The sequence below is a fragment of the Wallemia mellicola genome (assembly GCF_000263375.1).
Source record: "Wallemia mellicola CBS 633.66 unplaced genomic scaffold WALSEscaffold_2, whole genome shotgun sequence".
Classification (NCBI taxonomy): domain Eukaryota; kingdom Fungi; phylum Basidiomycota; class Wallemiomycetes; order Wallemiales; family Wallemiaceae; genus Wallemia; species Wallemia mellicola.
Genome location: NW_006531959.1, coordinates 92,362 through 114,665, shown reverse-complemented (window position 1 = coordinate 114,665; position 22,304 = coordinate 92,362). Strand labels below are relative to the sequence as shown.

Genomic DNA, 22,304 nt, shown 5'->3' with positions numbered 1-22,304 from the left:
TAGTAATACAAGCTTAACAAAGAATAAAAATATTTTTTTCAACTTCCTCTCCTCTAACTCACACCATCATCATCAATGCCCGACCAATCAGAATTTCAAGTCGTAGAGAATCAAACCAATTTAACTCAAAAGAACGCTAACAACCCATACGCTGGTGTAGACAGCTTCTTGTCAAACGTATCAAACTTCCAAATTATTGAGTCTACACTCAGAGGTGAGTTATGAGTCATTGTCTTCTTCCTTCATCTGATTGGATCTTTAGAGGGTGAACAATTCGCTAACGCTTTCTTCGACACCGAGACCAAGATCAAGATCGCTAAGGCTTTGGATGCTTTCGGTGTCGACTACATTGAGCTCACTTCACCTACCGCTTCTGAGCAATCCAGAAAGGATTGTGAAGCTATCTGCAAACTTGGTCTCAAGTCAAAAATCCTTACTCACATTAGATGTCACATGGACGACGCTCGTGTTGCCGTAGAGACTGGTGTTGATGGTGTCGACGTTGTCATCGGTACCTCATCTTTCCTTAGAGAATTTTCACATGGTAAAGACATGGCCTACATCACCAAATCCGCTATTGAAGTTATAGAATTCGTAAAGTCAAAGGGTATTGAAATTAGATTCTCATCAGAAGACTCATTTAGATCAGATATCGTTGACTTGTTATCAATTTACAGAACCGTTGACAGAATCGGTGTCAACAGAGTCGGTGTTGCTGACACAGTTGGTTGCGCTTCTCCACGTCAAGTTTACGACTTGGTTAGAACCCTTAGAGGTGTCGTTAGCTGCGATATCGAGACTCACTTCCACAACGATACCGGTTGTGCTATCGCTAACGCTTACGCTGCATTGGAAGCTGGTGCTACTCACATTGACACATCTGTTTTGGGTATCGGTGAACGTAATGGTATCACCCCACTTGGTGGTTTGATGGCAAGAATGTACGCTTCTGACCCAGAATACGTCAAGGCTAAATACAACTTACCTGCATTGCGTGAAATCGAAAATTTGGTCGCAAAGGAAGTTGAAGTTAACATTCCATTCAACAACTACATCACTGGTTTCTCAGCATTCACCCACAAGGCTGGTATTCACGCCAAGGCCATTCTTAACAACCCAACAACATACGAAATTCTCAAGCCGGAAGATTTCGGTATGACAAGATATGTTTCAATCGGTCACAGACTGACTGGATGGAATGCCGTCAAATCTCGTGTTGATCAACTCAATTTACCATTGTCAGATGATCAAGTTAAGGATGCAACTCAAAAGATTAAGCAATTGGCTGACGTTAAGTCACAAATGTCTATGGACGATGTCGACAACATCTTGCGTGTATACCACGCATCAATTGAAGCGGGTGAACCTGGTCAATCACCTGAATTCCAAAAGCTGTTAGAGAGAGCACAGTAAGTGAGTTAAAGTTCGGATAAAACGCAATTGCATACACAATCAAAAAATACGATCTCTTTATCTCTTTTCGCTTATTGAAATCTATGTACCTTTGTTCTTCTTATAAATTATATAACTAGTAAAAATAAGAACTGCTATTTATCCAGAAAAGGAATTTTCGGGTAGAAGTCTAGAATATTTGTTTTGATAAATTAGGGTAAAACGGAAAACATCAATGCCGAATGCGATAAGGGTTTTTTTTAATTGTTCTACGGAAGAGAAAAGATGCGTATGTTGATGTTCCGCATGAGACTGAGAAACAGGGTAAATATATTGATAGATGCAATTAAGAGGACTCGAGAATTCTTACGCCCAGCATCACTCAGACGCTTTTTTAGTACGGACTACCAGGCACCTGTGCCTTATAATATCAATAACGGCTCGAGGACGACGTTAGTCAATCTTCGGAATGAAGATAACTCAGATGAAATACTCATTAAAGGACGGATACACGGGAGTTTGTTTCCCTTATATGACGAAAGGTACATACCTAGAAGCATATCGCCGAAGAGAAGACTTACATTCGATGCCAAGTGGTATAATGCAAACTGGAATGCAGGTAAAATGCACAGCGGTTACTCCACAAGGCGGCCTTCGCTGAGCTTCCCTTTGGAATCAGGTACTAGACCCGAGGAAGGGGGTGTAATACTTGACTTACTGCGTGCAGATCCAGCCCAAAGTTGGAATTGACATTTGGAATGGCCCCGACGTGTGCAATAGGTTAAATGAACTAGCCAGTGGCTAACTGTCTTATCAGGTAAAGAATACCACTAGGAATAATAGCGATTAGTCAAATAGCAAAGACATCTCATGATTCAGAGTAAGAGAAAACTGGTGCCAAAATTTCAGACGTTATGTGATGATAATAGAGGCGGATGCATGGTAAAGTAGATAAAGTTTTGGTGTCCCATATCGAGAAGGCGGAAATCTGATCGAATGAGTGATTCAACGCGAAATTAGCCGTGAAATTAACGCGAAATGACCGTGAAAAGTATTACAAAATATAAATTTATTGCACCAACTGAAAATTTATTTTTATAATTTATATAAATTTCAATAATTTCATAAATGGGGTATCGCGGATCTATGTCGTACCTCAAAATTCGTGCCACTACCCTGATTCTGGTGTTGTCTGTTTAAGGGGTAAAGATATAACGTTGGGTAATAAAGTTCTGATTATTCTCATCAAATTTCCCGCTGTTGTCACTGAACTACATCAAAAAAATCATAACTTATAAAAACAAGACATGCGATTACCATTTAGCAAAAAGGATAGCAATGTTATAGAACTCCCTAAACCATTCTCATCACATTGTGAGTTAGTCATAAATAAAAAAAAAAGAACTCCTCCTCATTGCATATAACAGCACGCGAGGATAGCAGCAGTAGCAGCAACGCATCAACATCATTATCACTTACAGCGCAAGCGCCGATAAAAGCTAAAAGGAAACGAGCTAACGCCTATCAACTTGAACGGCTACAGAGTTGCTACGACGCCAACCCATTCCCTTCGAATGACGAAAGGCAAGCACTAGCAACTGAGCTCAATATGTCTCCGAATTCAGTCAGGATCTGGTATCAAAATAAGCGACAAGCTCTACGGAACCACGAGAAAGCCCAGAGTTTATCTCCATAGAATTTTTTAAACGAAAACGCATACGAAAACACTGCTTGTAATATATTCTAATCTTCTTTAATAATATACAGTATTTTGTTCTGAGAATCTAACCAAACGGCGATAGTGATCTTGTTTACTAACTGACCAGATATATGCGTCGAATTCAACCTCCGAATGTGGAGATTTCGTTGCCATTCTACGTACTGCTTCAACAGCAGCGGATCTTATGAGTGCTGCTTGTGAAGAAGAGAGTGAAGGTCCTTGTACGACAGCTCCTAAATCACGCTGCTGCTCCTGTTCAAGACCATCTATGATAGCTTTGTACTCTTCCTCATCATGTTTGAAAGCCCTTTTGGTGGTTTCGTCAAAGTGGCTGCTTGATTCAGGTATCTCTATGATCCCCCAGTGGAGCAACATCGATGGAATGACCTGGATACTGGTAAACAAGAGAACAAAGAGTCCAGATTTACTCACATTATCTGAGAATATAGGAAGTTCAACACTAGGCAATTCAAATGGCACGTCCGATCTTCCGCGCAACTCAATCGATATAGTCTCTACCAGGATAAGTGCCTTCTTGTATAGCTTAATCTGAACATTATCCGCACCAACCTTGACAGTGTGTTCATCTCTGAAGCTTTCGAAACGCGTAACAAGCTGTTTGTGTTTTTGTGAGTAAAGAGATTGTATCTTTATTATCACTCACATCGTTAACAATATTATCAGCCCCGCTTGCCTGACTGAACAAATCAAATAGGTAATCACCAAAAGATGCTTTATTAAGCTGTCTCAAAGTGCGTCCAATGTCATTCAGCGTGCTAGTAACGAGATTGACGAACTCGAAAGCCACATCGTCACGTTCACCAACAACGACGCCAGGTAATGTCGGATGTGGCTTCTCGTTGAATGGCTTAATATCGAGCAACTCAATCGTAAACTCATTGGTGAACCCCTCTAAGCCGTCGACAGTGAGTGTCCCGGAGTCTTTAGAAAGGAATAACCCTAGTACAAATCTCTTGATATTATCGAATGCACCCTTCCCAGTGTATTTGTGTAATGTCTCTCTATATCCGCTAGCGAAATTCAAGGCAGATAGCAAACCAAATACAGAGAGTTCCTCCGAGATATTTGAGAACTTCAGTGGTAACTTATATCCATGATTTGTTGATAACTTCTCGAAAGTTTCGTTGTTTATTCTATTCAGTACGATATCTATAGCATCATCTGATATCTACGCATGTTATTTCGTGTACTTAGGTATTTTTGTACTCACGTTTAGTAGTCCATTATCTACAACATATCTGCCACTCTCTCTAACACTCTGAATCAAACCATTGGATGTCATCATCGTCAACGAATAATGTATTAAAAAAGAATAAAGTTATTTTTCCAATTATATAATCTAAAAAGAGAAAATGAAACAATCCTAGAGAAATATAAAGTGTCCTCATGTCCTATGTTCATGGTTGTTAGGCCCATCGAAATTGTAAGCTGGTGGTACATCAACGAGGGCATCATCATCATTGTCATTGTGAACGACATACGGACCAGCGTCAGTGTGATACCGCGGTTCCTTGCTGATTGTCGATTCTTGCTGCTGATGTCCGGAACGACGCTTAGGGTTGCTGCCTAGAAGAAGTCCACCCGTGCTTGGCGATGCTGGGATAGTAGCGTTACTATAGCTATTACGGTTGACATCCGTCTCAGTAAGACCTTGGGTTTCAGTTGGGAGCTGGTGGTGACTCGAGGTGTAGTGGCTGCCTGGATTCATAACGTAAGGCGTATAACTACCATCAAGACCTTCATCGAATTCACTATTGTATCCATGGTCATTCTTTACCTTCTGAGCGTGTTCATGGTTTTCAGCTGACTTTTTCCTGCGGAAAATAATAAATGCTACTATGGCACCTATGAGTGCTGCAGCACCAAGGATGCTTCCCACAGCAGCACCTGCTTTTTCTCCACCGCTGAGATCACCACTCCCGCTTCCGCCTGTATTAGTTGGTGCAGCACGGTCTGTCGGACTTGGCTCGAGATCCTTAACGCAACTTGTATCATCACCTTTTCCTAAGGTCGTGATCTGCGAGCTTCCGCCGGAGCTGTATTGTACACCGCCCTCTTCACTAGTTGCGAAAATGATGACCTGTGAACCAACAGGTTGGGTAAACTTGTAATCGACGATTGCAGAATTGTCAGTCACGCGCTCTATATGTTCTGGTTTGGAATTTGGACTGATCGCATAATAATCGAATGCACTGTCGGTTGTCTTGTTTATCGGATGAAGAGAAATAGTCTGACAGCTGTCCCAGTTCTTTTCAGGTTCTGCGTAAAAGCTGAACGCGAGATTACCAGAATAACCACCTGTATCAGTTAGAAAATAACAAAGGATAAGTATATAAAACACACAGTAGTAAGGTGCATCTCCTAGTTCAGTTACGAGAATATCACTTGTACCACCAGCGCCGAAGCCTGTACCGTCGCTCATTGTCACTGTAAAGTTCACGCCCTCTGCCATTGGCCACCTGTCGAACTTGTAAGTGCCCGACACATCGTCACCTATATCTTGGGCCACAAGAACGCGATCGGGTTTACTTTCGTCTGGGGGGTTGCCATTAGGAATGGCTACAAAACTAACAGAGCCTTGCTTTGCACCACTCCAGTTTAGTTCGAATGTATCGCACTGTTTTTTTGAGGTGACATTGAAACTGAAAGATGAGGAATAGGATAGTAAGGATAGTAGTGTTATGATTACTATAAAATTCATAACTGGTATGCTAGTTAGGGTATCGTGCTTCTATGGATCTGTTTGGATGATGATAGTGTTGGTGTAAGTTGCATGATGCTGTTTGAGATTTGTTTCACCTTTCTCTATATAAGAGTTGGTGTGTGTAAGTGTATTATATAGTTTTAATAGGCGTTAAAAACTGTTCTTCGCTTTTGGGGACAGTCTCGGGATCAATTCCTGAGTTTGGTAGATTGACAGTGAGGTCTACAGGATGATAGAGTATGTTTCTAAGTGCATACATCTAAAGTAAAACTAAGTGGAATATTTACTTTCTCAATATAGTGTCATACAACGTCAGCCAATTAGAAGACAGGAAATAGGAATTAGGATATAAATCTATAAAAGAGTAAAAAAACAAGAATAAAATATGAGTTTACTTTATAAGAATTCGAATTGACCAATTAATATTCCTCCTTAGTAATTTTTGAAGCCTTCTCTATTCAGTTGATCTTGTACAGCGAGGTGCAATAGAAAAAAACTAAAAATGTTCAGCATCTTTAACAGAGCGGCATCTGCCCAAATGAAGGCATTCGTGGGTTCATTATAGAACGTTCATAGAGTCATTTTAACAGCTCTATCAGTCCCGCAAAGCGTCTACTCAAGCCGGCAGCGCTAGTAATATCGTAAGAATATATAATTTATACAATATAGACCACTCTCTAATATCAGTTTTAGTCAAATAAGGGCGCCGCTATCGCTGCCTCCATTTCTGGTTTAAGCGCCGCATTGTATAGCTACCAATTTGGCGTTTTCGACGAGGCTTTTGCATCTGGTTTGGAAGAAGGTCTCCACGCTCCTCACTTCCCTTGGTCCCACAATGGCTACTTAGACAGTTTTGATCACAACTCCATCAGAAGAGGTTACCAAGTTTACAGGGAAGTTTGCTCATCCTGTCACAGTTTAGATAGAATCGCTTGGAGAAACTTGGTCGCAGTCTCACACACTTCAGATGAAGCAAGAGCAATGGCTGAGGAAGTCGAATACACAGATGGTCCAAACGACCAAGGAGAGTCATTCCAAAGACCAGGTAAATTGGCGGACTACATGCCAGCTCCATATCCAAATGAAGAAGCTTCAAGAGCTGCAAACGGTGGTGCTTTACCACCAGACCTTTCCTTAATGGTTAAAGCAAGACACGGTGGTGCTGACTACATCATGGCTTTGTTAACAGGATACCAAGATCCACCTGCTGGTATTTCAGTAGCTGAAGGTATGAACTTCAACCCATACTTCCCAGGTGGTCAAATCGCTATGGGTAGAGTTTTGTTTGATGGTTTGGTTGAATATGATGACGGTACACCAGCAACTACCACACAAATGGCAAAGGATGTTTCCACTTTCTTAAGCTGGGCTTCCGAACCGGAACACGATGACAGAAAGAAGATGGGTATGCAAGCAGTCATCGTCTTATCAGCAATGACAGCTATTTCACTCTATGTTAAGAGATTGAAATGGTCACCAATCAAGACCAGAAAATTGGTCTACAACCCACCAAAGTAGAGTGATAAAAAAACGTATATATGAAATTTTTCTCATTGTCTTTCATCGAAATTTATATTAATTTGATAATCTATATAAAACAATTTACTCATTAGCAAATTCTAACAATAAGTTTTTGTCCTTGAGTAGCTGTGACAATTCGCCACTCTGGTGCACTTTGAGGCATTAGAAAGGGCAAAAAAAAGAAGAAATGAAACTCACTAGACAAAAGGATATCACAGCCACCAACAAATTCACCGTTTACATATACTTGAGGTATGGTTGGCCAATCTGAGTACTCCTTTATACCATTACGTAATTCATCATCTTCAAGGCAATCATAGGCTCTTATCTTCTCTGGATCAGCGCCTTGTACGTCTAAAATTTGCACAACAGCTCTAGAGAAACCACAGAGAGGTGCAGATGGCTTTCCTTTCATGAATAAAACGATAGGGTGCGCATTTACGGCTTGGTCGATAAGTTTACGGGATTCAGTGGATAATTGACGGAAGTTGTTTAGTCTTGTGAGTGTGCTAGGTGTGTATACAGGTTGAAGCAATTTAGCTGCTCTAGTTGATGCGCTGTTTCTCAATAAGTTAAACATCATGACGGTAGATAAAGAACAATGTATTTTAGATAAAATTCACATAAAATCATCTTCCATATCGCTTCCTTCTGGTCCAGGCTGGTTGTAGTCCTCCTCTGTCCACATATTCGTGTAACTTCTCGCTTCTTTATCCCTCTTGTGCTGTTCCTTTGCTTCCTGCTCTGCTTGTTTCTAGAAGTTGTCAATAATGTTATAGAGACCTGCTACATCAACTAACCCTCGAGATAGCGATCTTCTTCTTCTGCTGACCGAGTTCTCTTTGTTTGTCTATTGATTGTTGTACGAAATCGACCTGTTTTTCCACTTTTGTTTTATTGAGTCTGTTTACTATTGCATTGTCTTTGGCTGGTATGTGGACCCTTCTAACGAGCCTATCATTGTGGAAGCAAACTGTACCAGTGTCAAGGTCACCTGTCTTCTTGAGATTAGTTACTGGAGTGTAGATGATGATAACATTATCCAATTTATTAGCGTGTATACTATTCGCTTTCGTCAATTGACCAATATCCGATAACAATGGCTGTGGTAGACTATCCCAGACAGAGTTTTCAGGTAATTTCAAGTATAAATGAGCAGAAGAGTATTTGTCTACGTGAAACCAAATATCAGTTTCATCAGCGTACTTGATTAACTCCTCATTCTCAAACTTGTCTTTTCCCATATAAATAGACCCAGCTGGGTTGATAACTGTAAATAATATTAGTTAACAATTACCTATTAAACTATATTATAAACCATTCGATTGAAAATATAAAACCATCCGAGTTGTTTCTTTCAACGCTACTATTAAGACTATGGCACTCGCTTCATACGTATTAGGATTTTCTTCACTTGGTTTAGCTACTAGATGTTGGCAATTGGCTATAGAGAGAAGAAATATTTTTGATAGTGCGTCCTTCTATTACTTTTCTAATCAGTCTGACGATTGTAGACTTCTGGGGACATTTGATAGCTGCAGGTGCATTTGGAACAGCAGGCTTCTATTTACACGGTGTATCAGAAAGACAACAATCTGTAGGTTAATTATACCCCACTAGACTCATATTTACGCACCCTCATAGGCACTTTCAGAGAGAAAGCAAACACTCATAGATAATAGAGAGAAGCTGCAACAATAATTGTATATTCCTTATAAATTTTACTTTTTTGATACTTTTTTATGCTTACAACCAGGTTCTTCCTTAGAATGTCAACCAACAATCTGAAAAGAGAAGCCAGCAATCAAGCTGCGAAACCTAACAATAAAAGAGCAAAGAATTCACGTCAGAGATCTGATAAGCGTGCGACTAAACAACCTGGACAACCATTAGACGATCGTAGAGAATGGACGAGAGAATGGGCTGGTTTACCAAAATCTAGCGATATCACTCAATCTGGTCCTAAGTTGCCAAAGAGGAAATGCGCTGTCATTATTGGGTTTTGCGGTACAGGATACAATGGTATGCAAATTCAACCACATGGAAATGTGAAAACAATAGAAGGTGATATATTCGTGGCTATGATAAAAGCAGGTGTTATCAGTCCAGATAATTCAACAGACCCTGGTAAAGTACGTACAAATCATTCATCTGAGAAGACAACTTATGTTTTTGCCAGGTAAATCTTCAAAGGGCAGCAAGAACAGATGCAAGCGTACACGCAGCTTTTAACGTCATATCACTCAAAATGATCGTCGATTTGCCAGACACACCTGACATTGTCGAGAAGATAAATGAGCACTTACCTAACCACATAAGAATCTGGGGATTTGTGCGCACACAGAACTCATTTGACGCCCGTACAAGTTGTGATAGTCGCTCATACGAGTATTTATTGCCTTCTTACGTCTTTATTCCACCCTCACCATGGTCAAATCTCGGCAAGAGGCTTAAATCGAGCCATCCATTCTGGGAAGGTGTCGATGAGACAGAGGATATAGCGTCAATGATGACACGTAAAAGGGCCTACCGTATTGATAGCGATACACTTGATAGGGCACGCGAAACACTCGCACAGTTTGAAGGCAGTCACAACTTTTGGTCTTACACTATAGGGAAAGGATTCAGAGATAGAAGTTCACAGAGGTTTATGAAAAAACTCACAATACAAGACCCCTTCCTAGTCGAAGGTAATGAGTGGATTAGCGTCAGATTCTACGGTCAGAGTTTCATGTTGCATCAAATTCGTAAGATGATTTTCATGTTAGTAAACGTCGTTAGAACGGGCACACCAGCATCACTCATTCCTACAACCTACACCGATTTACCAATAGTTGTACCAAAAGCACCAGGATTAGGACTCTTGCTTGAAAAGCCCCACTTTAACGTCTACAACAGCCGCGTTAAAGAAAACAATGAGCATATTGACCAAAACGCCGGCGAGAGAATTAACAAGGCAGTCGAAAAAGTACACAAGCAGAAGGGCAAGGATGCTGAAGCGGGTAAAACTGATGTTGAGTATCCGTCTGACGAGCAAATCAAGAGTGAGACAACAAAGCAAATAAATGGAGATAGGAGAGAACTCATAGATTTCGTACCATATGAAGAGAAAGTAGAAGCATTCAAGCATGAATACATCTACAAACGTCTAAGGAAGGAAGAAGTACTTGGTAATGTCTACAGTCGTTGGGTAGGTATGATAGACAGTCACGAGGGTCAGCAACTCGACTATCTCAATCCGGAAGGTGTGATCACAGAATCAGCTATCAAGGCAGGCAAGAAGGGTGTAAAAGGGGGCCAGAATGCACAACTTGATGGTGCGGATAACAGTGGTGTGAAAGCGACACTCGAATCAGACGATGAGGATAATTATGATAAGAAAGCACTCAAGAGTGGTGAACTTGAAGGATGAGAATTTTTTTGTTAGTTTTTGTAAATATTTCCTAATTCATAACAAACTTATCAAATACGTTGAATATATAGAAATGGATTATATAGCACCAGTTTTAAAGGCTTATATACGTCGATTACCACGTCAAATTGCTGGTATATGGGATAAAGAATTATTGCCGCGATTGTATGCTGTTATCGAGGACGGATATACGGTGATTAGCAACAAGCCAAGTTGGGAGACAGTATTACCTTTAGTAATATCTTTACTTTTGATATACGCCACAATACTAAGTTTATACAATACCGCGAAATTCGTTATACGTACCGTGATATTCGTACTCAAGTGGTCATTTATTATTGCATTAGTTTTGTTGTTATTCCAAGCGTCTAGCAAGTATACAGGGAGGGATATGAGTACAATAATACAATCTAATTCACCAAATCTATTGAATTACCTCACAAACAGCAATACAGCTGGCAGTCGAAAGAAGACAAAAACGAGCTACGACTATAAACCAAGAAATAAGCTACAAAAGAGCAAAACTAAGGATGATATGAATGAGTTAATAAATAATATTATAAAATCTGTAATATCTTGATGTATACTGCTTTATTCTAAACTACCATGATTGTTGGAGGCGTTGAAATGGATAACAGTGTCGTATACGCACTTGCTGCTATCGGTTTAGCAGTTGGATTGTACGCCTCTACTCAGGCTAAACCACAATCGACAGCTAAGCGGGTGGAAAGTCACAACCAAGAGAAATCATCAAAGAAGGCATCAGCCGCTAGTGGAAAGAAGAACAAGAAGAAATCTACCACTAATAAGCCAAACGCCGGTGTTCCCCACGTTTCCGACAAAGTTGAGCAACCAGCGAAGAAGGCTGCAGAGAAGGTCGAGAAAGTAGTAGAAAAGCCAGCACAGAAAGCAGAAACACAGAAGAAAGCAACAAAATCAGAGAAACCAGCGAAATCGACGAAGACACAATCTCAACAACCAGCTCATCAACCAACTAAGCAACCAGCTAAGCAAGCTCAACCAGCTGCCAAACTTAACGTCACAGAGTTCAACGACTTGGATGCAGGTGAATGGACAGCCGTCAGCTCAAAGAAGAAATCGACGACGCCATCGACTGAAAAACCATCTTTCATTGAAGAGAAGCCAGCAGAAAACACCCAAGAACTCGTAGAAGATGCTTGGGATCATGCACCAAAGGTTGACAGCCAGACGGTGCTTAATCCATCATCTGATATTTACAAGGACGGCGACTGGACCTGGTCTGAAAACACCCCAGCTACAACTAACACCCGCATGAATGCACCTGTCGCAGAGAACAGTCTTCTCAAGACAACTAATTCTTCAGTTGATGATATGCTCGACAAGGAGCTCGATACCCCAGAAAACAAGGCGCGCGTTATGCGTATCACAAAAGAAACCAAGCAATCTGCAAAACCTGATGACGGTTGGACAATGGCCGGCTCAAAGAAGGCAGCTGTGAAGGGTGAGTGAGAGATTTATGCGTGATTTCCTTTTTCTGACAAAGTCTTAAGATGAGACTCCACAGCAGGTCGCACAACAAGTTGAACAAGAGCAAACAAAGAAGCAACGTCAGAATGCAAAGAAGCAACAAGCGAAGAATGACTCAAAGACCCAAAACGAGAATGAGAGGCAAGAGAGATTGCGTCAGCATAGACAAACTAATGGTGCAGGAGCGAAACCATCAGGCAGAAACCCATGGGAGGTATTAGCAAGTAAGGGTGACTCTGACCTCATCTGGGATTAAATGCATAATGCCAGAAATCTAGAAAACAAAGACAACACCAAATACAAAATCCAAGACAATCATTTCTAATAAAACGCTTGTAAAAGCACTAACTATAATTTCTTTATTCTAAATTCATAGCGTAAATTGAAGGCTCATCGAGGTTTTTATGCTGATAACCTAATACTTGAACAGCGCCAGCTTCGACGACGAGTTTTGGACCGAGTGTTTGTAATTCGAAACCGAGGAAACGGGGTATGAAAACTCTGCTAAAATGACCATGTGATACTAGGACAACATCACCAGAACCTTGTGTCTCAACACCGTTCTTCCTATCTTCAAGATGTTTTCTGTGAACCTCCCTAATCTCCTTGACGAGGTTATCAGCTCTGGCTGTTAACTCCTCTGGAGATTCACCGTTTGGACAACCATCAGTCCATATCCAGAAATTTGGATTGAGTGCCTTAATTTCAGCTGGCTGAGTGTATATTATTAGGTTATTATTGAATTATTAGCTAATATACTCACCTTGAGACCTTCATAGTCACCGTATGTCCATTCGCGAGCGTCGTTTGTTTCTACTACTTCGCCAGTAACTTTATGTTCACCAAATAAGAGCTCATAGGTAGATTTTGCACGTTGACGTGGTGATAAGAATACTTTAGATATTTGGCTTGGGTCAATGAGTTCTATGATGTGTATATTAGCTTGGTCATAGACTGAGAAACATCTCACATACTTCCTTCACCAACAACACGTGGTCCAAGTTCTTTGACTATTTGTGCACCACGCTCTGTCAATGGTATATCACTCGTACCAGTGTGACGTCCATTCTGGGACCATTCAGTTTGTCCTTTCTCGTTACTGAGTGTGTAGTCTTATCGGTAAATGAGTACTTACCATGTCTAATTAGGAATACACGTGGAAATGGCTTTTCTGTCATATCGCAATGATGGTGGTCGAACAAAGCTAATTACAAAAATGATAAGGTTGTTTAACAAAAATAAAAACACATTTATTCTAAGCTAAACTACTCCTGCTGCCTACAACTGTACCCTCGTTACCACCCTTATAATCACTTGGACGACCAGAGGTAAATGAGTGATAAAATTTATCTAAACGACGCAATTCGTCTTGGGACACCGATGGAGGCGTATTTTTAAGCGATTTGTGTATATTCTCAGCAGTAATCCTTGCTCGTGAGGTATTCTCTTGTCGCTTCTCTCCCTTTGAAGTCTCTTTCGCATGCTTCTTCGTCGAGCTAAATAGCTTCTCGACGCGCCGGCCAAGTTCAGCTTCTTCTGATCGCGTCATTGGACTCTTGCTAGATATTGACCATTCGCGAGGAGGCGTTTGGCTTTCTTCTTCGGAACTCACTGTCTTTTCGTCAGTCGCAATCGCGGCATGCACACTCTCCAGATGGGCATTATAAATCAATGCTTGTAAATCTGCACCAGTGTAATCGACACACTTTGACGCGATCTCTTGAAGATCGACATCCGAATCAACATCCATATCTTTTGTTAATGTTTTCAGGATCTAGGTCATTTTGAGCATCAATACATATTTGAAACATAGAAACACTTACATCCAACCTATCGATCGTGTCGGGCATATCGCAGAGCAAGGATTTGTCTAATCTTCCCGGACGGAGTAAAGCAGGGTCTATAAGGTCTGGTCGACTGCTTTATCTCAGCTTGGAGTAATCGTTGTGTGAACTTTACATACCTTGTTGCAGCAAGTACATAAACTCCATCAAGACCCTCAGCACCATCCATCTGTGTGAGGAACTGATTGACAACACGATCAGTCACACCTGTCGAATCATGTCCTCTATATGTATGGTTAGAATATCCACTTGATGCATTTATATAACATACCTCCTTGGCGCAATTGACTCGAACTCGTCAAAAAATAATACACATGGTTTAGCAGCCTGAGCACGCTCAAAGTAGTGTCTAGTTGTGGCTTCCGATTGGCCGATATATTTGTTCAGCAATTCAGGTCCTTTGACAGAGATGAAGTTGAGATTACACTCCTTGGCTACCGCGCTAGCAATTAGCGTTTTACCACATCCCGGAAAGCCATAGAGTAGCAAACCGGAACGCAAGCGTAATGGACAATTCTTAAATATAGCGGCATATTTAGTTGGCCATTCTAGTGTTTCTCTGATAACGCCTTTCACATAGCGCATACCGCCTATGTCTTTCCATCCTACCGAGCTACTTTGCAAGCTAACATTCCGGAGTGTATGCGGTCTGTATCCCTCGAGACTCCGCTCGAGATGGGATGTACGCATTGTTAGTATCTCTTCAGAATGCTTGTGCGCTAGTGATGCATGGTGAAGTGCCCTTTCGACGATACTAACAAGATCTGTAGGTAGGTATCCCTCTGTCTCGCTTGCTACTAATGCAGTGTTCACATCTGACGAATCAACCGACGTGTAGCTTTCCAATATCATCTCGAGGATCTCTTTTCGAATGTGTTTATTTGGCGAGCCTACTTTAACTTCACGTCCAAATACATGAGATGCGCCTATTGAGGCATGCAGACTGTTACTGGCTACTCCAACCAGTACAACACCCTGCGGAAGATTGCAGCTTCCCGGGCTAAATAATCTGACGAATATCTCGGAGAGTGTACGGGCTCTGCTCGACTGATTACTGTTTTGTTCATCTTCTGTAGCTAATAGGATGTCCAAATTGTCTAAAATAATCAGTGATGGCGCTTTCAAGTTTGCCTCTTCTATCAAAAGACACAATTTATCACTTATAGTGGATACTTTCTCTTGAGACCACCCGCTTACATCTTCGTAGACACTGTTTGCTAATATTCTGCTATCTTGACCCAAATGATGAGCGAGCGATTTCACTAGACTTGTTTTACCTGAGCTGAAACCACCACTGATTAGCAACCCTAACGACCTATCGGTTGGCCTACTCGTACTCAATTTCGACAAGGACATTCCCAAAGAACTTATCAAAAATTCGCTTGCATTTTGCAACAAATCTCCTTGACCTGGTAAGATTTTATCATCTGATGTGTTGAACAATGGTTTGAGGATATCATATTCATGGTATTGAACTTGCGACTGGGATATCTGGATAGATAACAGCTCGTATTCTTTCCATTGGAGTCGCTGGTGAGAACCTAAAGGTATGGCTATATGTCCATCAAGAATGTCATCATCGGGGACGACGCTTAAGACAAGAGATTGGTCTGTCTCATCGTATGGTTTACTTGTAGCATTTTTGAGTGAGTTGCTCATACCGCCCAGTGATAGACCATTATCATCGGCCTTCCCTTTCTCCTTTATCTCATTATGGCGCGTAATGGGCGACTTTATACGCGTGAGTTGGAACGTTGTCTTACGGCCAATGCCAATTTTCTGGAGAAACGAAGATGAAACATAACAAACTCCAGCTTCCGTACTTGGAATAACTCTCGCAGGGAGCAATCGAACGAGTTGCTGGACAGAACTGTCGTCCTGCTCTAATGGAGTCTGTGTCGGCCGGACCGTCGACTGTGAGCTACTAGGAGGTCTACGCAGCTTTGGTGCAAAAGCGACTTCTGTATCTCTATCTAAACGCACTGCCGGTGTGCCATTGTAGGATGACGACGTCACCGGATCTGTAGCCTCTACCCTAAAAGTCAAAAAAGAGGAGGAAGGAAGGTAAACGACCATTGGCTGAGTTGTTGATGTCATTCTGACTTGCGATAGGAGGTTCTCCTCGACATATTCGGCGTGCGCCTCCAGCAATTCCCAATCATCGGCTGTATCTGGAACTACGCTTACTGTTTTAGCGGTCGGAAGGGAAGAATGGAGAGATATTGTGACCTATTGATTCTAAGACAGATATATTAAACATATTTCTACGCACATTTGAGCCTTCGTTTAAACCGTATGCATTTGCTACTAAAGGATCTATCTCCAGGTAATCTTCTATAGCAAGTGTAGCTATAGCTGATGCCATACCTGTCCAACCTAAGTAGAATTCTTTATCGGCATATCTAACAATGACAGCGAGTGATTGTGGTCGCTGAGGTCATTTCAGTTTGAGTAGATAAATAATAAAGATACTGACGATCCCCTTTGTGACTAATTGCGAGTAGATTGAAGATGGTAGGTTAACCAAGCTGCTATTTAGCTGCTTGTATTTTATCTCTGGCATATCTCTCCGATCAAGATGGAAGTTAGAGTTAAAGGGAAAATACAGCGATATAGACATCACATGATAGAGATCTATAAAGTGCTTCTGTCACATCTTGTGTATACATCATAGCCGTTATATCGAGATATGAAGTATACCGCGGAAACCTTCGGAATAGTTTAATTTAGTATTGAAGATACTATTATAGTCACTAGAATTACAAATATCTACTCAGTATTGCTTTATCGTATTGTGAATAAAGAAGGAGAGATGTTCACGTAGAAACACTCTGGTGTATATGTAAAAGCTATATTAATAATATATCTCTTATCGGAAGTTATTAAAATCAGGCCATCTCTGCGCACAAACAAAGACCACCCCCAACGGCAGGAGAAGCGGCAGGAAAATAACAAGAAACAGAGATTGTAAGAAGCAAAAGGGAATATATTCCTTTAACATTTGTCATCTCCCTTCATCTCTCTCTTATTGCTATTTTTGATGATTTTTCTTTTCGTATTGGGGAAGATTCAGTGACTAGAGAAAAGGCCACCACTGGGGTTGTTTCTTTACCATCTAGAGCTAATAAAACAAAAGTAAGTAGCACACCATTGGCATGTAAGTTTTATTAACAGCACCAGCTAATGTGAGAATTATCTTTTCAACTATTCACCAAGTACTAAACAGTAATCAGACCAAAATGTCCTCTGCTTCTATTTCTGAATAGTAAGTTTGCTTTCATGGTGATAGTGGTCGTTTTAAAGAAAGAATCAATCGAATATATGCTCTCGCCAGCTTTCGGCGGTTCTTTTTCGAAGCCCCCACTATCATTTCCCGAGGATTTACTAACAAAGTTTAGCGACGGCAAAAGAATCGTCAGCTACTGGCTTCCAAGATCGCCATCTGTATCTGAGGACATCAAACCATCAAAGGACTTTGTCTTCCCAGACGCAAATGTTGCACAAATAAAATGGGACTCCGCAAGCAACACTATCACACCTGACAGCCAATTGCCTGGATGGGTTTTCACTGAAAAGCTCGTCGTCAAACCAGACCAGCTTATCAAGCGTAGAGGAAAGGCTGGTTTGCTTGGTATTAACAAGACATGGTCAGAAGGTGGTAAGCAATGGATTGTAGAGAGAGCTGGTAAGCAACAACAAGTAGGTATTTAGCTATACATCCAGTACGTTTCTCATTTTATATAGGTACAAAGCGTTACCGGTACACTCAACAACTTCATCGCTGAACCATTCGTCCCTCACCCACAAAAGGACGAATACTACGTTTGTATCCACTCAACCCGTGAAGGTGACAACATTCTCTTCACCAACGAAGGTGGTGTTGACGTCGGTGATGTTGACGCAAAGGCACAAAAGATTACTATCGCACCAGTTGACGGTAAATTCCCAACTAGAGAAGAACTCAAGAGCGGTCTCGTTAAGGACGTTGAAGCATCCAAGCAAGATGTTCTCATTGAATTCTTAGAGCGTCTCTACGCTGTCTACGTTGACCTTCACTTCGCTTACCTTGAAATCAACCCACTCGTTTGTCTCGATGCTACCCCAACCTCCCCACCAACCATGCACTTCCTCGATTTGGCAGCAAAGATCGATCAAACAGCTGATTACATTTGTGGTCCAAAGTGGTCTATCGCTCGTGACGACACTCCACCAAGCCAAGCTGTCTCATCAGACCGTGGTCCACCAATGGTTTGGCCAGCTCCATTCGGTCGTGACTCAACCAAGGAAGAGGCTTACATCAAGAAGCTCGATGGTTCAACTGGTGCTTCATTGAAGCTCACCGTCTTGAAGCCAGAAGGTCGTATTTGGACTATGGTTGCTGGTGGTGGTGCATCCGTCGTTTACTCTGACGCTATTGCCGCTGCTGGTTTCGCTCACGAACTTGCAAACTATGGTGAATACTCCGGTGCACCAACCCAAGGTCAAACTTACGAATACGCAAAGACTATCATTGACCTCATCACCCGCGGTGAACCACACCCAGAAGGTAAATTACTCATCATTGGTGGTGGTATTGCCAACTTCACAAACGTTGCCGCAACCTTCAAGGGTATCATCCAAGCACTCAAGGAATTCCAACAACCACTCCAAAAGCACAACGTCAAGATCTACGTCCGTCGTGCTGGTCCAAACTACCAAGAAGGTCTTAAGGCTATGCGTTTACTTGGTGAATCCCTTGGTGTTGACATCAACGTCTATGGTCCAGAAACTCACATCACTGCTATTGTTCCACTCGCCCTTGGTTTGACTAAGACCACTGCTCAAATTCAACCAACCACCGCAACCGCAGCTTCAATTAAGGCTAAGGGTGCTTCAAGTGAACCAGCAAACGCCGTCAACGCTGCTCCATCAGTCGGTTCAGTTGACGTTGCCTCCGGAGAGCGCACTCAACCAAAGGATGCTATCGTTACCTTCGACACCAGCAAGGAAGTTGGTAAGAGACCAGACTTCAGACCATTCGACGAAAACACCAGATGTCTCGTTTTCGGTCTCCAACCAAGAGCTATCCAAGGTATGCTTGACTTCGACTACTCATGTGGTCGTAAGACTCCATCTGTCGCTGCTATGATCTACCCATTCGGTGGTCACCACATTCAAAAGTTCTACTGGGGTACTAAGGAAACTTTGCTTCCTGTCTACACTTCAGTTGAGGAGGCTATCGCTAAGCACCCAGACGCTGACTGTGTTGTTAACTTTGCTTCATCACGTTCAGTTTTCGACTCAGTTATGGAAATCCTTGACTTCCCACAAATCAAGTCAATTGCCATCATTGCTGAGGGTGTTCCAGAACGTTTCGCAAGAGAAATCCTCGTCAAGGCTGAGAAGAAGGGTACACTCATCATCGGTCCTGCAACCGTTGGTGGTATCAAGCCAGGTTGTTTCCGTATTGGTAACTCTGGTGGTATGATGGACAACATCCTCTCATCAAAGCTTTACAGATCTGGTTCAGTTGGTTACGTCTCAAAGTCAGGTGGTATGTCAAACGAATTGAACAACATCCTTTCAATCGTTACCGATGGTACTTACGAAGGTATCGCTATTGGTGGTGACCGTTACCCAGGTTCTACCTTCATTGACCACTTGTTGCGTTACGAGGCTGATCCAAACTGCAAGTTACTCATGTTGCTCGGTGAAGTTGGTGGTGTTGAAGAATACCGCGTCATTGATGCAGTCAAGAAGGGTATCATCAAGAAGCCAATCGTTGCATGGTCAATTGGTACATGTGCTAAGATGTTCAGCACTGAAGTTCAATTCGGTCACGCTGGTTCCATGGCTAACTCAGACTCTGAAACCGCTGATGCCAAGAACACTGCTATGAGAAACGCTGGCTTCATTGTTCCAGAAACATTCGAAGAACTCCCAGATGTTCTCCGTGCTGCTTACGAAGATCTCGTTGCTAAGGGTCAAATCACTCCAAAGTCTGAGCCACAACCACCAACCATCCCAATGGACTACAAGTGGGCACAAGTGAGTAAAAAAGATACTTTTTATGATCTTTACTAACTAAAGCACCTAGGAACTCGGTATGATCCGTAAACCAGCTGCTTTCATTTCTACCATCTCAGATGAACGTGGTCAAGAACTTCTTTACAACGGTATGAAGATCAGTGATGTCTTCAAGGAAGAAATTGGTATTGGTGGTGTTATGTCTCTCCTCTGGTTCAAGAGACGTTTACCAGATTACGCATGCAAATTCCTTGAAATTGCTCTTCAATTAACCGCTGATCACGGTCCAGCTGTATCTGGTGCAATGAACACCATCGTTACCGCACGTGCAGGAAAGGACTTAATCTCCGCACTCTGTTCAGGTCTTTTGACAATTGGTGACAGATTCGGTGGTGCGCTCGATGGTGCTGCTACTGAATTCACCCGTGGTGTTGAATCAGGTCTCTCACCAAGAGAATTCGTTGACTCAATGAGAAAGGCCAACAGATTGATTCCAGGTATTGGTCACAAGATCAAGTCAAAGACTAACCCAGATTTACGTGTCGAATTGGTTAAGGACTTCGTTATCAAGAACTTCCCATCACACGCAACTATGGACTACGCACTTGGTGTTGAAAACGTCACATCATCAAAGAAGGATTCATTGATTCTTAACGTTGATGGTTGTATCGCAGCTGCATTCTGTGATTTACTCAAGTGCTCAGGTGCATTCAATGAAGAAGAAGCAAGAGACTACATGAAGATTGGTACATTGAACGGTTTATTCGTTTTGGGTAGAACAATCGGTTTCATCGGTCACTTCTTGGATCAAAAGAGACTCAGACAACCACTCTACAGACACCCTGCTGATGACATCTTCATTGATCTCAACCGCGTTGAAGTCGCACCAAAGAACTAATTTCATTATATATCTTAATCTCCTTTTTATGTCTTCTTTCACGGTGTTTTAAAATATATTTCACTTTGCATCAATTATTATAATTTAAAATATGTGTGTATTACAGCTGCTAACAATAGAATTACAAAAGAGTTGCTAAAGAGTGAGTGAATCATGAAGATCTTTACTTTGATATTGTCGTTTGATTTGAAGTTGCGTGTGACTAGGTTGATTAAAGAAAGCTTATTTGCTGCTATTGGTATGTTTCCAAAGGAGGTGAAGACCATCGACGACAACATCTTTCCAAACACAGTTTGAACAGATGTTATCATCAAGTTTTTTAACCATTCCATTGGATAAAATGCGTGCATTCTCACCACTTTTTGGTAAAACTTGCACTACAGCTCCGAGTAAGCTATCTACAGTTTCATACTTCTTAAGAAGTGTAGCTGCGTTATGATTTGATAAGATCCAATTGAGTGAATTTGGAGGTAGTTTAGGTGCTAAATAGCGTTGTTAGTTTCATGTCTTAGGAATAAATTTCGAACGTTTCTTACATTCTAAGGGTGTAATCTTGAAATTACGACTACATCCATTTGGATTTATTGAATCGCAACTGTGTGAGCCACAACAACTACAGTTATTAAGATTTGGTATTTTTGATGGTATAAATCTGTGGCAACCTGTACATTCTTCATGATTTCTTATACCAATTTCTCTAAATTTATCTCCTCTTATTAGATTTGTATGCCAGTTTTCAACATTTTTCTTTGTCTTTTTAGTGATTATTGAGAAGGGTGTAGGACAGACGAATCCAGTTGTGTTGTTTGGATTACAGCTTATACATGCGCTATTATTTGTTAAAAACCTTATTAATAGACTATAAATTGACCTACTAATCTAATTCAAGCATGTCATTGGCGAGTGTTCCCATATCATGCGATTTATCAAACGGTTGTATCTCTGGTGAAGATTGATATACCGAAGATGTATCACTAACGAGTTCTGGCACTTCCATAACTGTTTCTCTTTAATTAATTATCGACGTATAGGGTCAAAGGTGTTATTATAGTTAACAGAGCCAAGATTTTCTTATCAGCCGGCCAAATTGGCAAATAGCTCACAAATTATGAAGAAAACTCCAAAGTTCTTAAAGCGGCCATCTCCAATCAAATCGCGTCCGAATTTCTATCAATGACTCACATTCCCATTCCAAAGCCGTACCTCAGAAAGTTTCCGCGATAAGATACAAAAACTTCAAGTAAAATTAATCAAATTTGTAAAAATATTATTATGTT

The 22,304-nt window shown here is 41.4% G+C and overlaps 14 protein-coding genes across 14 annotated transcripts; 7 read left to right on the top strand and 7 right to left on the bottom strand.

The window, feature by feature from the left end:
- Positions 1 to 55: 55 nt before the first annotated feature.
- Positions 56 to 2,520, top strand: WALSEDRAFT_42693 (homocitrate synthase). The gene is made up of 3 exons (XM_006956144.1): positions 56 to 214; positions 263 to 2,163; positions 2,213 to 2,520. The coding sequence occupies exons 1-2, from the start codon at positions 76 to 78 to the stop codon at positions 1,411 to 1,413; spliced, it is 1,290 nt and encodes a 429-aa protein (XP_006956206.1). The 5' UTR covers positions 56 to 75; the 3' UTR covers positions 1,414 to 2,163; positions 2,213 to 2,520.
- Positions 2,521 to 2,530: 10 nt separating this feature from the next.
- WALSEDRAFT_31048 (hypothetical protein) lies at positions 2,531 to 4,425 on the bottom strand. The gene is made up of 5 exons (XM_006956142.1): positions 4,344 to 4,425; positions 3,777 to 4,301; positions 3,545 to 3,727; positions 2,820 to 3,499; positions 2,531 to 2,766 (listed from the first exon to the last, which is right to left on the bottom strand). Exons 1-4 carry the CDS (start codon positions 4,413 to 4,415, stop codon positions 3,146 to 3,148), a joined length of 1,134 nt encoding a protein of 377 aa, XP_006956204.1. The 5' UTR covers positions 4,416 to 4,425; the 3' UTR covers positions 2,531 to 2,766; positions 2,820 to 3,145.
- On the top strand, positions 2,700 to 3,088 carry WALSEDRAFT_62198 (hypothetical protein; the record flags this gene model as incomplete). The annotated part of the gene is made up of 2 exons (XM_006956143.1): positions 2,700 to 2,766; positions 2,820 to 3,088. 2 exons carry the CDS (start codon positions 2,700 to 2,702, stop codon positions 3,086 to 3,088), a joined length of 336 nt encoding a protein of 111 aa, XP_006956205.1.
- On the bottom strand, positions 4,413 to 5,899 carry WALSEDRAFT_59247 (hypothetical protein). Its single transcript, XM_006956141.1, has 2 exons — positions 5,477 to 5,899; positions 4,413 to 5,431 (listed from the first exon to the last, which is right to left on the bottom strand). The coding sequence occupies exons 1-2, from the start codon at positions 5,832 to 5,834 to the stop codon at positions 4,518 to 4,520; spliced, it is 1,272 nt and encodes a 423-aa protein (XP_006956203.1). The 5' UTR covers positions 5,835 to 5,899; the 3' UTR covers positions 4,413 to 4,517.
- Positions 5,900 to 6,301: 402 nt separating this feature from the next.
- WALSEDRAFT_59246 (hypothetical protein) lies at positions 6,302 to 7,489 on the top strand. The gene is made up of 3 exons (XM_006956140.1): positions 6,302 to 6,387; positions 6,437 to 6,478; positions 6,531 to 7,489. The coding sequence occupies exons 1-3, from the start codon at positions 6,340 to 6,342 to the stop codon at positions 7,353 to 7,355; spliced, it is 915 nt and encodes a 304-aa protein (XP_006956202.1). The 5' UTR covers positions 6,302 to 6,339; the 3' UTR covers positions 7,356 to 7,489.
- WALSEDRAFT_35095 (glutaredoxin) lies at positions 7,383 to 7,946 on the bottom strand. Its single transcript, XM_006956139.1, has 2 exons — positions 7,557 to 7,946; positions 7,383 to 7,510 (listed from the first exon to the last, which is right to left on the bottom strand). Exons 1-2 carry the CDS (start codon positions 7,939 to 7,941, stop codon positions 7,440 to 7,442), a joined length of 456 nt encoding a protein of 151 aa, XP_006956201.1. The 5' UTR covers positions 7,942 to 7,946; the 3' UTR covers positions 7,383 to 7,439.
- Positions 7,947 to 7,977: 31 nt separating this feature from the next.
- Positions 7,978 to 8,602, bottom strand: WALSEDRAFT_62193 (cytoplasm protein; the record flags this gene model as incomplete). The annotated part of the gene is made up of 2 exons (XM_006956138.1): positions 7,978 to 8,112; positions 8,159 to 8,602. 2 exons carry the CDS (start codon positions 8,600 to 8,602, stop codon positions 7,978 to 7,980), a joined length of 579 nt encoding a protein of 192 aa, XP_006956200.1.
- Positions 8,603 to 8,735: 133 nt separating this feature from the next.
- On the top strand, positions 8,736 to 9,076 carry WALSEDRAFT_67180 (hypothetical protein; the record flags this gene model as incomplete). Its single annotated transcript, XM_006956137.1, has 3 exons — positions 8,736 to 8,829; positions 8,873 to 8,955; positions 9,003 to 9,076. The coding sequence occupies 3 exons, from the start codon at positions 8,736 to 8,738 to the stop codon at positions 9,057 to 9,059; spliced, it is 234 nt and encodes a 77-aa protein (XP_006956199.1). The 3' UTR covers positions 9,060 to 9,076.
- A 51-nt stretch (positions 9,077 to 9,127) lies between these two features.
- WALSEDRAFT_67179 (pseudouridine synthase) lies at positions 9,128 to 10,798 on the top strand (the record flags this gene model as incomplete). The annotated part of the gene is made up of 2 exons (XM_006956136.1): positions 9,128 to 9,490; positions 9,538 to 10,798. 2 exons carry the CDS (start codon positions 9,128 to 9,130, stop codon positions 10,768 to 10,770), a joined length of 1,596 nt encoding a protein of 531 aa, XP_006956198.1. The 3' UTR covers positions 10,771 to 10,798.
- Positions 10,799 to 11,371: 573 nt separating this feature from the next.
- WALSEDRAFT_59245 (hypothetical protein) lies at positions 11,372 to 12,997 on the top strand. Its single transcript, XM_006956135.1, has 2 exons — positions 11,372 to 12,253; positions 12,303 to 12,997. The coding sequence occupies exons 1-2, from the start codon at positions 11,377 to 11,379 to the stop codon at positions 12,533 to 12,535; spliced, it is 1,110 nt and encodes a 369-aa protein (XP_006956197.1). The 5' UTR covers positions 11,372 to 11,376; the 3' UTR covers positions 12,536 to 12,997.
- On the bottom strand, positions 12,302 to 13,475 carry WALSEDRAFT_42674 (phosphoglycerate mutase-like protein). Its single transcript, XM_006956134.1, has 4 exons — positions 13,415 to 13,475; positions 13,254 to 13,367; positions 13,043 to 13,203; positions 12,302 to 12,992 (listed from the first exon to the last, which is right to left on the bottom strand). The coding sequence occupies exons 1-4, from the start codon at positions 13,455 to 13,457 to the stop codon at positions 12,639 to 12,641; spliced, it is 672 nt and encodes a 223-aa protein (XP_006956196.1). The 5' UTR covers positions 13,458 to 13,475; the 3' UTR covers positions 12,302 to 12,638.
- Positions 13,446 to 16,686, bottom strand: WALSEDRAFT_67176 (AAA-domain-containing protein; the record flags this gene model as incomplete). The annotated part of the gene is made up of 6 exons (XM_006956133.1): positions 13,446 to 14,053; positions 14,103 to 14,196; positions 14,243 to 14,347; positions 14,395 to 16,352; positions 16,396 to 16,554; positions 16,600 to 16,686. 6 exons carry the CDS (start codon positions 16,684 to 16,686, stop codon positions 13,535 to 13,537), a joined length of 2,922 nt encoding a protein of 973 aa, XP_006956195.1. The 3' UTR covers positions 13,446 to 13,534.
- Positions 16,687 to 17,237: 551 nt separating this feature from the next.
- WALSEDRAFT_31044 (ATP-citrate synthase) lies at positions 17,238 to 21,097 on the top strand. Its single transcript, XM_006956132.1, has 5 exons — positions 17,238 to 17,263; positions 17,357 to 17,388; positions 17,522 to 17,822; positions 17,868 to 20,150; positions 20,200 to 21,097. Exons 2-5 carry the CDS (start codon positions 17,363 to 17,365, stop codon positions 21,025 to 21,027), a joined length of 3,438 nt encoding a protein of 1,145 aa, XP_006956194.1. The 5' UTR covers positions 17,238 to 17,263; positions 17,357 to 17,362; the 3' UTR covers positions 21,028 to 21,097.
- A 33-nt stretch (positions 21,098 to 21,130) lies between these two features.
- Positions 21,131 to 22,215, bottom strand: WALSEDRAFT_59244 (hypothetical protein). The gene is made up of 3 exons (XM_006956131.1): positions 21,903 to 22,215; positions 21,564 to 21,856; positions 21,131 to 21,509 (listed from the first exon to the last, which is right to left on the bottom strand). The coding sequence occupies exons 1-3, from the start codon at positions 22,022 to 22,024 to the stop codon at positions 21,250 to 21,252; spliced, it is 675 nt and encodes a 224-aa protein (XP_006956193.1). The 5' UTR covers positions 22,025 to 22,215; the 3' UTR covers positions 21,131 to 21,249.
- Positions 22,216 to 22,304: the final 89 nt, after the last annotated feature.